Below are 13529 nucleotides of genomic sequence, written 5' to 3' on the forward strand. Positions count from 1 at the left end.
TGACCGTCCTCAATATGCTCCAGTAGCCATCCAGCAGGAGCTACTGAGTTGGTGTTAATAAGTATAAATTAAAGTCACTTCTAATATGGCAACAAATGTTGACTGGCATTTCTAAGCATGCCTCAAAAATTTTTAATGTGAATGTTAGAACATCAATCATTATCAGCCTGCCAGTCTCAAAGGTTTTAGAAACCAAGACGAACTTGGGAGTTTGCAAAACTATATGCTTCTCTTAAATTAGTGGGATTCTGCCTAGGGGTACTTGGCAACACTCTGGCTACCTACGTTTTCGGTTCTGGGTTTGTGGTGCTTGGTCCTCATGAGGTTACTGTCTGTTTGACGTCGCCTGTTAACTGCTCCTTGTCACGTAAGATCAACTTGTATCCCAGTCATAGGAGTGAGAAGCATGAAGACATGCTTTTTAGGCTGAGAAAACACAGTTGTTGTTTTTTAAAACCATTTAACTGTGTTCTTTCTGGTAGAAGCTTACTATACTTAGCAACTAGCAACCAGGGCTGAGAGAAGGAAAGAGCACCCATGTACCAGGGGGAGAAAACGAAGGAAGATGAGCGAGCCTGTTATTACCCTTTTGTTTTAGTCTTTATGAGCTTAAAAAACAAAACAATCAGTTCATGTCAGAAGCAGTCCCTGTTCCCATTACTATGGAACCCACTTGGACACTGAACTGCCATGTGCTATATCTGTGCAGGGTTTCTAGGTTATCTCCATGCATGGCCCTTGGTTGGAGTATGAGTCTCAGGAAAGACCCCCGTGCTCAAATTTTTTGGTTCTGTTGCTCTCCTTGCGGAGCTCCTGTCCTCTCCAGATCTTACTATGCCCCACTTCTTTCATAAGTTTCCCTGCATTCTGCCCAAAGTTTGGCCATAAGTCTCAACATCTGCTTTGATAGTCTGCAGGGCAGAGCCTTTCAGAGACCCTCTGTGGGAGGCTCCTAACTAGTTTCCTGCTTTCTTTGTCTTCTGGTGTCCATCCTCTTTGCCTTTCGGAGTGGGGATTGAGTATTTTAGCCAGAGTCCTCTCTCTTGATTAGTTTCTTTAGGTGTACAGATTTTAGTAGGTTTATCCTATATTATATGTCTATATGAGTGAGTATGCTTCTGACATGAACTGATTGGCCTGCTCTTTGATCACCTCCCCCTGAGGTGGGAGCAGCCTTACCAGGCCACAGAGGAAGACAATGCAGCCACTCCTGATGAGACCTAACAGACTAGGATCAGAAGGAAGAAAAAGAAACCCTCCCCTACCAGTGGACTTGGGGAGGAGAGTTTGTGGAGAAGGGGGAGGGCAGGAGGGAGTGAACTAGAGGGGGGATACAAAGTAAATAAAGTATAATTAAAAATAACAAAAACAATAAAGAATTGGAAACAAAACAAAACAAAGAAAAAACCAAGTTGAGAATTTTTCTTTTCCTTGGTGCTATTTGGAGGCTTAAGTCATGGCAGGAGTTTTAAAAACAGCACATGAAGTCAGTGTTCTTTTCTGTTGTGATTATTTTTTTTTTTTAAGGGGAAAAAAATTTCTTATAAGCATTGGGTTTATTCCTGCTGTCTGTCCCGAGGTCCATTTTCCTAACATACATTGGCAGGGCGAGAGGGAGAGAGTGTGTAGGGAGGCAGAATTTATTCTGACTCTAACAGTCACAGTGGGCCTCTCACAGACATAATGCTAAATTATGGGCCTCTCCATGGGCTGAGTGTAATGTTAAGTTGTATGATGGATTTTATCTCACACAAGCCACTTTGGTCCACAAAATGAGATAAGAAACCACTGCAGCTGGAGTTCACAGAGGGTTGAGCTCGGACTGAAATCCAAGCGTTAACACAATTGCGTGAGTCAGCTTGGGTACTGAGATTGTGCTCTGTGCTCAAGAAGCTAAAATTTGCAAGGAAAATGGAGTCAGTCTGTGAGCGTGCCTCTGCCGGTTACCTCCTCTGGTTCAAGGGTGAGCACAGGTTTGATCAGAGGATTGCTGGGAACCTTTGGTCCCTAAGCCCAAGAGAGAACAATATATTGTGGCCTGTCTTGCATCAGCAAGAGCAGCTTTTGAGTCCAGAGAAGGTAGACTGCCCTCATCCACGGGTTCCCGAGCAGCGGAGTGTCCTACCCTGATACACCCAGCATGGTCCTGGACCAGTAACAGCTGCACTAAGAAAATGGTACCCAGCTAGGGAGGAGGTCTCAGAAACAGAGGCTGCAGAGAACTTAGACAACAGCCTGAAGGACGAACGAAACACTAATGACCTAGCAAAGGTTGGTTTTTAAAAAATCGTGTTAAATAGAAGTAGGATTTCTTTCAGAGTCACCGTCTGTCCCCTGGACTGTGTACACGTTTATAAACCTGAACAATACCAGCGGTATCGCTCAGAGTCCTCCGTGGAGCAGTCAGGGCCTGGATAGAGAAGAAAGTAGGGAAGTAGCTGGTTATTATGGTCTAGTTTTGCTCCTTCTTTTGAGAATTAAGAGTCTGTCTACCTTACTTGAATAAACAAAGGTGTTTTTCTATACCGCATTGCCTAGAATCAGAAACATACAAATGAAAGTTTTCTCCATTTTGCTTAGAGCAAGGAGCCTTCAGCAGCAGCCACATCGATTAATGTCGTAATGGCTGGCGTACAACTTCCGTGTGTAATTAACTTAATCACCTTCACACCTGCCGTCTCCACCTCCAAGCTGTACAAACATTCCCAAACAAGCAAGCCTGTTTGTTTTCTTTAAAATAAACTTTATCATTTATTTACAGATGTAACTCCATTCCTCATTCCTGCTGCCACCGGAGGCCCCAAAACCAAGTTTAAAGGGCTTTCTAATAGCCACCCAAAGCAAAGGCTGACCACCTCAGGGAACACAACCTCCTGTGTAGAAAACTAGGAAATACTCCATTTTTCATTGCGATGAAATCTATAATATTAAACTGAAAATAAAATTACTTTTGAATTTCAGTAGAACAAGCAATGACTTATTTCTCTTGCCTGCTTTGGGAACAGTATCTTGCATTACAAGTTATAATTTTCCTGTCATCCACTAACTTGGCTATCTGTATAAATAATAAAAATAATACATCATTGGGTAGCATTTTTGATAAAGAAATAGGGTGAGGGCCAAATAGGTTCATAAGGTTTTGGAGCCAATCTTAAGAAAGCATAATCGAGGTTTGATGAGAGAGTAGGGCAACAAATTACAGCTAAGAATGGCCAGCAGAGCTGTGCTCATGGAGAGGCAGCTGAATGAGAAGTTCTAGGTGGTTCCATGGAACCAGAGGAAAAGACAAGCGATGACAAAGCAGTCTCCCAAGGAAAGCTAACTTGCCAAGTTCTGAAAAAGTGCTACTTGACGACACCTCACACATTTTGAGCAGAACCTGGATGAAGTGGCTTTTTCTTGCCTCCACCTTCCATTCCAGATGATAGCAAGTTCTCTGAGGCCATTACGGTTCTGTTGTCCTGGATAGAACGTGGGGAGGTGAATCGGCGCTCAGCAAACCAGTTCTATTCGATGGTTCAGTCGGCCAACAGCCACGTGCGCAGGCTCATGAATGAAAAAGCCACCCATGAGCAGGAAATGGAGGAAGCCAAGGAGAATTTTAAAAATGCCTTAACCGGGATCCTCACTCAATGTAAGTAAACCTCTGGGGGCCATCTTTTGTTGTTGTTGTTGTTGTTGTTATGGTTTGGCCTTTTCTTTTGTACCCATTTTATGTTTTCATGTGGGGGTAAGTAGTTCAGAATTCTCCATTTTACTCCATACTGAATGGCTCACCTCATAACCAATTCATGTTCTGTGGCATGTGGAAGAGATCGGACCCTGCCCTGAGAGCTTACTTCTCAAGGTGAGCAACGTTTCTGCAGCTTTTCCTCAGAACACTATGCCCGGCCCTCAGGACAGGGCAGCCAGGTACATCTGTGCTTCATGGACCCACCTTAGTTCATACCACACCTGCAGGGCAGCCACTGTCCACCTGCAGGCTGCCCACACAGACCTTATGTCCTTTTAGGACCAAATCAGAGAATAGGCCTTGCATATGTCCCGGGGCTCTGTTTAAGGAGAAGGTGCCAACCCTCCTTGGGCTCCTTCTGAGGTGAGCTCTGGCTGTCTGCATGGATGCCTCAGGAATAGACTTTTGTCCTTTCTTCATTTGGAAAGCAAATTGCCTTAAACACTTAATGCCAGTGATTTTTCATGTCTAGATCCTGAATTGATGAGGGAGCGTAAATGGAGCTTTCTAATAGAACAATAGTCACGGTAATTACCCCAGGCTCTATTCAAAAAAGGGGGCGTCAACTTTCTCTGCAGTACTCTGTGTCTGTAGTTAATGTCACAGCGGCACAGTGCAGCTAGGCTGCTGATGGTCCGTCGCTTGGTAAAAGCTGTGGAGTGACGCTGTGCTGGGGCTATGCTCCATTCCACTCCAGCTGCAGGGACCCACACATGACAGCAACATATGCAATTTACATATCCCCTCCAAAGATGAGTATTATTTGCAGTGATCTAGTGTGCCAAATGCCTGTCACCCTTTCATCAGTGCAAACCTAAGGGATAATGTGTCTGTTAGGATGTGGAGGCAGAGAGGGATGACAAGCCGGCATCTTAAATATGAAAGCATCTTGCCAACAGATAGTTTTTGCAGTAGCAAAGAGTTAAGTACCAGGCACTGAATCCCCAGTCATAAACTGGTAAGTGACCACATGCCCGGTACAAGAGCACTCTTCCTTTAAAGAAAAGGACTGTGGGAAACAGGAGTGTTCCACCTCACGCCGACCGGTACCATACTAGCAAAACTCATCAGCATTGACCAGTGGCCTCTGACCCAACTGTGTGGGTCCAACAATGCTAGAGTTAGGGTTGCTAGGTGCAGAATAAAGAAAGGTAATACTGACTCTAACTGTGAAAGGAGGAAGGACAATAATGGATGAGTGGCCAGAGAAAAGGTAAGATTGGTTTGGCAGATGAGAAGAAAGGCTAAACAATCTCAAAAGAACAATTTCTTGGGAGCTGAGGTTGGAAGCCCCGTGCCCAAACAGTAGAGTGGTTGCTGCCTTCTTACCTTTTGCTCAGGGGACTCGGGGGACTCGGGGGACTCAACTTCCCATCTGCGTGCAATTTACTATCTCCTTTGGTAGGCACTCAGCCCTTGCCAACAGCAGTGAAGCCCCAGTGGGCAGCCATGGGTTAGGGTAAGAGAGAAGCATCTTCCCCTCGGCAATGATATTGAATAGGGATTAGTTAAAAATGAGGCTGGAAAAGGAAAACATACCTTCCTGCCATTGTGCAGGTGTAGGCCAGCCAGAGTCGAACCAACTCACAGGTGAACAGGATGATGTGTGTGACATCAGTGGGCCTCACAGCGATAAAGCTCAGGGTAGGCCATCCAGCCTTGGAGCTTCCACCTGATGCCTGAGCTGGGTGGATCACACCAGGACAGGTGCCTCAGCCTGGAAGGAATCAGTGAAGTTGCCATCATGGAAGCCCGTGTTGAGTGGGGATGGCTGTCAGAGATGGCTCTCAGCACCTCAGTTTGAACTCTCGCCTTCCATCTCCCAGCCCTGTCCTTGTTCTGCCTTTCCTTCTCCGATTTGAGTAAATTCTTCGACCAACATCTTGTAGGAGCTTTTTATACTCTCCTTCCACCACCAAACCCATCTCAAAGCCATGAGAATCCCTATTGTTTGTACCCGAAAACTCATAGCCCTGTGTGGCACAGTCTTCACGTTTTGACAACCGCTGCTTACATTCATGGTGCCTGGGCGCTTGAAATTATCTGACGTGTCAGATGGAGTGAGTAACAAAAATCTCTACCCACCTGCTTGGTCTCACACACGAGGCGCTGAGCAGTCCAGGGGTTCATGGTTTCTGTGCGTGCCTCGAAGGGCCCAGCAGGCTACCTGTGGCCACGCCTAGCAGGCTACCTGTGGCCACGCCTAACAGCGAGGAAAGTGGGAGATAGATGTCCCAGCTGGTCCACTGATCCCCAGGATAAGCTTGAGTTGCTCACAGTATGGAAGAGGCTGCTAGGAAACCTTGTTGCCTTTCCTTTCCAATTCCCTTTTCACATGACGTCTGATAGACATCCGATACCCAACCCCCAAGGTAGCTTCCCATTGCACTGTAAGTGCTGTTCACCCTTCCCAGCTGTCACACCTCTACAGCCTCAGCCTCAGTTTCCCCTAGACTCTCCGTGATCATCCCCAGTAGCCTTTATCCTCTCTGAGCCCAGCAAAGCCACTTCCCACCTCTGAACTTCTGTACGTTTGGCTCCCTCTGCCTGCCATGCTCTTTCCCCGTTGTGCATGCTGGACTCTTCCTCATCCTTTAGGTCTTACTTGAAAGGCCCCTCCCTCTGGGATGTCTTTCTTGTCCCCTTTCTTCTGATGGAGTTTCCATCCTCGTACAGCGCTTATCCCGGCCTGTGACAGTTTGCTGGGTTTTAATGAGTGTATCGAGAAGAGACGTAAGGGTTGTAAGAGACAGAAATATTCTGGGTTGGGGAGCGAGTAAATTAGTAAGCAACAGGTAAACGGCAAAATGGGCGAGAAGCATTGCATTCAGACGCTGCTCCTGGATGGCCATGTGTACGGTACACTGTGATCCCAGCACTGGGGAGGCTAAGTGAGGCCAGTCTTGACTAGATGAGTAAGACCCTGTCTCAGAACAGAAAAGGAAGCGGGGAGAGGGGGTGTAGAGAGGGGGAAATTCTTCACGGGTAACAGGGTTTCAACCTGCATATGTGATGAATCAGATAAATCAAAGACAGCTTCTCGGCTGTGGTATTATTGAAAATCACTACACCAGGCAATAGTTAACAGGCTAGAGGCTACTGGGAGGGCTGAGTGAAAGCCAACAGAGAAACTTATGCTGGACTCTCCCCCTTTGTAACCGTCCAACAACCTTTAGGTTTATCATCTCCCCATCACTCTTTGGGAAGCTCGCCTTAGCTCTGTAATTTGGTTCTCAGTAGTATTTCAGGAAAGGACAGTTATCAGCAGACTGTGAGAATCCTAGCTGAGGTGGGCAGCTCAGTGCTGGCTGAGGAGCCTGTGCCTCATCTGTAGCACGGGGGCCTTCAGATGTACCCATGGAAGCCAGACTCTTCCAGGATAACTTGAAGACAGAAGTGGTACTGTGGGCAGCCTGAGCTGGGGTTAAAGAACAGGAGGATCGCATGGCTCCTTCAACAACCTCATGTTTCCATTCTTGTGTGTCCTTCCATACAAAGGTGACTGTTCCCTGGATGCCAAGAGAGCCATATCTTCACTTCCACTGTGAGAATATTACCGGTGACTTCACTGCCCTGGTAGGCAGTGTGCCTGTCTCAATACTCTATTGCTGTGCTATGCATGGCTCCAGGATTGATATAACTGAGGCAGGGAGGGCATGAAGAAATGGCAGACACACAGACATGAAAAGAACTGGAATTGGGTGGGCAGGGCTCTCTAATGGAGCCAAAGCACCTGGGAAGCTCAGCATGTTTGTTGTATATAGTTGGACACGGAGGCAAGGTTATGGCATACAGCTGAACAAGGTGGCAGGTTTAGCTAATGTCTGTAGGGAGAGGCTGTATAGGGGAGCCTGGGTCTTCAGGCTGTAAATATAGAGAAGGAGCTACAGGGCACATTTTCTACACACACTTAACATTCTCACTTGGACCAAAGGAAGGCTTTGCTGCTCCCCTGGGACACTGGGACCCTCAGCAAAGCCTTGCTGGTGTCAGTGGCACACTCACTCAGGACGTCACTAGCTCCCTGTCCCCTATGAATGAGTCTGTCCCATGTCTGGACCTGAGCTGTCATCTTTCTTGTAGGGTTTTGAGGTATAGGTCAACCAACTTTCTAAGTTCCGCAGCCTTAGTTCAGGCATGGGGACATGAAACTGGAGTTACTACCACATGGCTGCTTCCTACAAAGTAACTGCAGATTGACATATTTGCAGAAATTCCTAAAATCAGAACCAGTCAAACCCCATTCATCTGTATTAACATTCCTGGCAAACTCCACATGAATTGCCCTTGGCTTTCTGACATAGAATGAAGTAAGCATCTCAGCTTACTTTCTCCTGGATGGTCTCCTTATTACACAATAACCTCATGTATAAGGTTCCCAGTGCCCTTCTTCATAGCATCCCACTGCAGCTCATACAGGAAGCAGTCAAGAATGCTGGGAAATTGTTCTGAAACACCATGAAAGCAGATGTACTAACAGGCCAACTTAAACAGCAACTAAAGCAGGTCTGTCTGATGTCATGATAGGAGGGTTTATTTAGCAACTTCCAGTAGAGTCCAGAACTCAAGCCATGGTGGGCCCCTGTGTAGATGCTGCTGGAAATAGCCAAGAAAAGAAACTTCATATGGAAATCCACAAAGCTGGACAAGATGCATACAGCCATCTCATTGGTTTCTTTACCATTGTCTCTTCTTCATGCCCAAAGCAAGTGCTCAAAGGGTTACTTCTCTTGCCAGCTAGCCAGCTAGAAGAAAGAAATCAGCAACACTCTTCTTGATTTTGAATGTTTAATAAAAATTAGAAAGTGTGCATACAACACCATCAGTTAGCTTATGCCCGTGTGATCTTTGGCCAACATTCGCACATCATCTAGGGCCAGCTTTGCAATGTATGCAACAGGCATTGTTTTTCATCCAGGCTTTGACTTCAAGTGTCAAGGAGCAGTAGCTATACTCAGCTCAAGAGTTGGGGAAGCTGGCATCTCTTTGCTACCCTGCGGGATTGCACTTGACTTGTGACTGCAGAAGTACATTGATCAAAATGAGGACCTCAGTCTGTCCTGGTATGCCTTCCCTTCTGAGCCAGCTGGAGTAGATCTTGCCTGCTAGTTATAAAAGAGGAGGGAAAGCAGCGGCCTAGTGAGTCCTTCCAAGTCTCCTGTCATCTCACCCCCAGTTCATACTGTCCCAACCTTGTTGTCATTTTCTTACTCTATTTGGCAGAACTTCACCCACACTTTCCTATTCAAAGACTTTGGGGTTTTGATCTTTGCTTTAAAAAAAAAATGTATGCTCCCCAGGAACTCCCAATAGGCTTGCCCATTTTCAGTCTTATGAATCCTAAGCAAAGGCTGTCATTTCAGAGATCTGACAGAATAAGTTTATAAGTCCAGGAAGCACACACCACCACATTCCCGTATTAATGTATGTTCCAAGATGATCAGTTGTGCAAACCCTGTTACAACACATAGACATCGAATAAATTAAACATTTCCATGACTTCTCTTCTTGACTATTTCATCACACTTCCTGCTGAAGAGAGAGAGAGAGAGAGAGAAGGCAGAGTAGAAGAGATAAATGAGAAAGCAGATAGTAACAGAAAAGGGCCTGTTAATATTAAATGAGGGAAATGCCATAAATATAGTAAGTATGAATGAAAATTTAAAACTATGCCAGAGAGAATGAAGACCAAGAATCTTGCTTCTAATTGTCATTCAGTCTCCACACACACCCCTTTTTCTAGCACCATGTCTGATTGTTTGTTTTAATAAAACTAAAGATGCTCAGGGAAGGATACCATTAATGCTGTAAACTCAAGCTTAGAGGAAGAGATGCAGAGGGACAGAGAAAGCACAGCAAACAGAAATGTCGCTGCCTGGTTAGAAACTGAAATGTTTATTTCTGGTATGGACTCCTTTTGTCCCCCTCTGCTCTGCTGTTTCCTTGCCTGAAAGACTCCTCCTCCTCCCTAAACCAGATTCAAAACTCACTGCCAATCAGGCTCCCTCCCTGAAGCCCGACCAGTGTGTCAGCACCATAGTCATACTCTCTACCTGCATCCTTAGCAACTAATTATTCTATGTGTATCAGATTTACCTGTGTTCTCCCCGAATGGTTTTATGCCAGAGATGCAAGCCATGTGCACTGTGCCTTTCTCTTACCTCACCACAACACTCCTGAGCTTGGCAGTGTTTCTAAAAGCACGCACAAGTCCTTACTACAAATATCCATCATTGACCAGTCATAGAAGGAAGCAAAGCTGGTGTTAGAAATTGGGCTGCAAACCTGTAACTTCAGAACATATCCTAAAGGTCTAGAGAGAGAGAGAGAGAACTGTGATCTCAACTGATTCAGCACTAATATGGATGCTTTTAAAACTAGAACACACAGAATACACCAAAGTTGTGCAATAGAAGGACTATCTTATTAGTCTATTTTACCATGGAGACTGTAACAGTCTCAGCCATCATGCATTCTAGCTTTGTATCTGAGAGGAACTATGCCAGCCCCATCTTGAGTCTCCAAAACAGCAAATGGTGTGGATGCTTTTGACTGGGTATGAAGAGATCCTGGCTCTCTCTAATCTCAGCTTAGGCAGTAATTAGCCATATCCCCTCAGGAAAGTCTTCTAAGCCCCTGAGTCTCCGTGTCCTCTATTCTGTGATGAAAAGGTTTGCCCAGATTATTCCCTAAGGTAACGTAACAACCTCATAGCCCTTACCATGTGGACAACTTAGATCCCTGAATGTTTCGGGACATCCAAAGGCAAGAGGGTCAGAAGGCCCCACGTGGTGCCCAGTTTGCCTCAGGTGATGAGAGAACAGAGGAGCCAACAGCCATCCCTGCACATATGCGGATGCCTCTCTGTGGTGGCTGCCTCTATGGGGCTGCTGTGAGTATCAGAAGCCACATTTCCACCAGGAGAACATGTGCCCAGAGCCCTGCAGGTGCCAAAGCTGGTCAGAGTTATTGTCAGAGGCGGCTCTGCAATGCTCTGACATCCCCCCTGTCGCGCCCTCATCCGTCTTCTCTGCTGAAATCGTAAAAGCCTCTGCTGTTGAAATGAATGATTAAAATCATCCCACAAATATTTACTAGAGCCCTGTTAAACGCCAGGTCATATGCTAAGTGCTGGCATGAAATACGAGGGTTTCTGACCTCCCAGCACCCCCTTGCAGACAGGCTGGTGTCCACCCCCACATTTCTCCTGCCTAAAATGCTCTCTCTGAAATCATTTACTCCTCAGGAACATCTCAGCTAAATGTTTTTTATTTCCACCAAGGGAAATTTGGTTCCTGTGTCCCCTGCTGTCGAAAAAGAATTTTATGAACTGTTAAAATGTTTTCCCACGCCTGTAGAAGTCATTGCCATAGCTCATCCAAGGGAAGGGGGTAAAAAAAGAAAAAAAAAATCCTCCGTAATGCTTCAGCAACTTGACAACTTTTCTTTTTCTCCTCAAAACCATGCTGATAGCTATTATTTACTAATGCATTAAATGATCAAAATATTATTTCCACTTAGAAAAAAAGAAAAAGAAAATGCATCCTTTGGTTTCAGGGAATAAATAGCTAAAGAAAATAATGTCACATGAAGGCTTCCAAATGAAGGCTGAGCACCAAATGTTCTATTTCTCTTAGTACCCAAACTGACAGAAGATGCTAAAACATTGCCACAACTGAGTGGCCCCTTTTTAGTATCTCTCCTTTCAGTTTTACTGAAACTTCAGTTCTAAGTTTAAAATATTTTTTCATTAAAAAAAAATCACTAAAATGTTCACTTACACTAAAAAAATGTGAGAGAAAAATTAGGCCTTACCCTCTGGAACAAACTAGAACTATGGGAGGCTCCATTTCAGGAATCAGTGTGCTCCATGATCGTTAGCAGAAAGACTCAGAAAAGACACAACTTTATCTCCTACTAAAAACCTTGGGTATCAGCTGCGAGCCCTGGGGACAAAAATAAAAAGGCTTCTATCAAATGCAGGAGAGGCAGGGGAGCAGCTTGTCTTTTCGCAGGTTAGGGGCTCAATCTTGGCTACTTTGGACAGACTCTACTATATTTACAAAATTTGTTTAAAAGGAAAACACTAGAAGTGAGAACAAATCCCTCTAAGGCAGAAATGATATGTTCTTGATTGTAGAGAATGCCTCCTTTGCATCATTTTGCCAAAGGAAGAAATCATCCCAGGAGGAGTGTGGGAGTAGTGAAATGTGAGTGGATTTCTTCCGGGACCGAAGCAGAGCAGACACAGAACCCATGCAACATTAAAGCACTCGAGAGGAGATTCTGTGACCCTTTCACAGAAGTAGCATGTCAAATAAACTGCATATCAGATTACGCTTCATAACCGTAGCAAAATCACAGTAATGAAGTAGCAACCAAAATAATTTTATGGTTGGGTATCCCCACAACATGAGCTGGAAACCTGCAGCACACTGCACAGCCTTCAGGCAGCTCATCCAGTTGGAGAATGTTTTTCCAGGTGCCTCAGCTACTCTAAGCTCTTACAGGCAGCCAGTCTGGTCTGAGTCATCTTTGCCGCTTGGCTTCTCTGGCTTCTCTGGCTTCTCTGGCTTCTCTGACCCAGACTCTCAACTTTTACTGTTTTGGAGAGCAGGCTGGGGCCTGGTAAGTCTGGTCAGTTTCAGGGACTTCCTGAAGCTATTTTGAGTTGTTTACCTTTCTCTTTAAGGAGCCTCCCTGTAGGGTGGACTGTTTATATCTCAGAGGAAACTGTTACTCAACCAGCCCTGCTTTAGTTTTCTCGTTCTGATTTATTTCAAAGTTAAAACAATGGATTTCAGTTAAAGCTGGAAGGCTCAGGGATTCAAAACTGAGGAAGGCTGATGCTGACCTTGTAGGGACAAAAGAAGTAGGGCCCTTCATCCAGACACTTTGAATCTTCTGCCCTATGGTTCTGAAGAGAGACAAACACAGTTAGCTACTTGTACCATCACAACCTCAAAAGTTTGGCCTCTTGTCCTGGAAAATTTTACTTGTCTTCCAGTCACAGTCCGTTCCTGGTTCCTTGAGCCCTTTCAAGACTCTTGGCACCCTGCCTTGGAAATCCTTGCAGCTTTTCTCATTTAGTAACTCAGCTAATCACATGTGACTGTCTCCTCCTTAGTCTGAAGCTGGGAAGAGCTGGCCAGATCATTGGCTCTCTTATCCACAGCATCTAGTATAGTGTCTGCACATTAAATAACTCAGTGCTTTATGACGCTGGCCCATGAGGGTACGGACAGATGAGACTCTGTTCTAAGGTTAAGTTTCACCATGCATCAGACTCACCTAGAGAGCGTCAAGCAGTCAGGCACCCCTACACCCCAGTTAATTGATTCAGTGTCTGGTCTGAACTTTTGCATTTTTCCTTGAGTTGCCCAAATTGTGCTTGTCCAAGAAACACACACTGCAAACTACAGCTTTAAATTACCCAGCATGGTGTTAAAGTAACCAGAGCTAGCCTGTTGGCACTGAAACATGGGTCATTTGGAGCCAGTGGAGGCCCCGAAGGAATCTGAGTTGCTGTTTGAGGGATACAAGGACAGACTCAGAATCTAGCTTTGTCTTCTCCCTGCTAGAGGCTGCTCTCCACATTGTATCCCAGATACTGAGAAAAGGGATGGTGTCCCGACTCTTGACTTGTTTTGGTTATTTTTAAATGAATCTGCAAGTGTAGGCATTGCTGGAAGGGAGACTTGGTTGATATGTGATTCTTCCTTCTTTCATCTGTCAGGAAAAGCTAAACTTCAGGTCCTCTGACCCATTATTAGCCAGGAGGAGGAAAACCATCTGA

The 13529-nt window shown here is 45.3% G+C and overlaps 1 protein-coding gene across 5 annotated transcripts in view; it reads left to right on the forward strand.

The window, feature by feature from the left end:
• Positions 1-13529, forward strand: part of Enox1 (ecto-NOX disulfide-thiol exchanger 1) — a 560948-nt gene that overhangs the window by 424580 nt on the left and 122839 nt on the right. For all 5 annotated transcript variants that reach the window (XM_060391472.1, XM_060391474.1, XM_060391473.1 and 2 more), the window contains one exon: positions 3422-3634. In XM_060391472.1, coding sequence (XP_060247455.1) covers positions 3422-3634 — 213 coding nt within the window. The remainder of the gene's footprint in view (positions 1-3421; positions 3635-13529) is intronic.

Source organism: Meriones unguiculatus, chromosome 9, assembly GCF_030254825.1.
Source record: "Meriones unguiculatus strain TT.TT164.6M chromosome 9, Bangor_MerUng_6.1, whole genome shotgun sequence".
Classification (NCBI taxonomy): Eukaryota; Metazoa; Chordata; class Mammalia; order Rodentia; family Muridae; genus Meriones; species Meriones unguiculatus.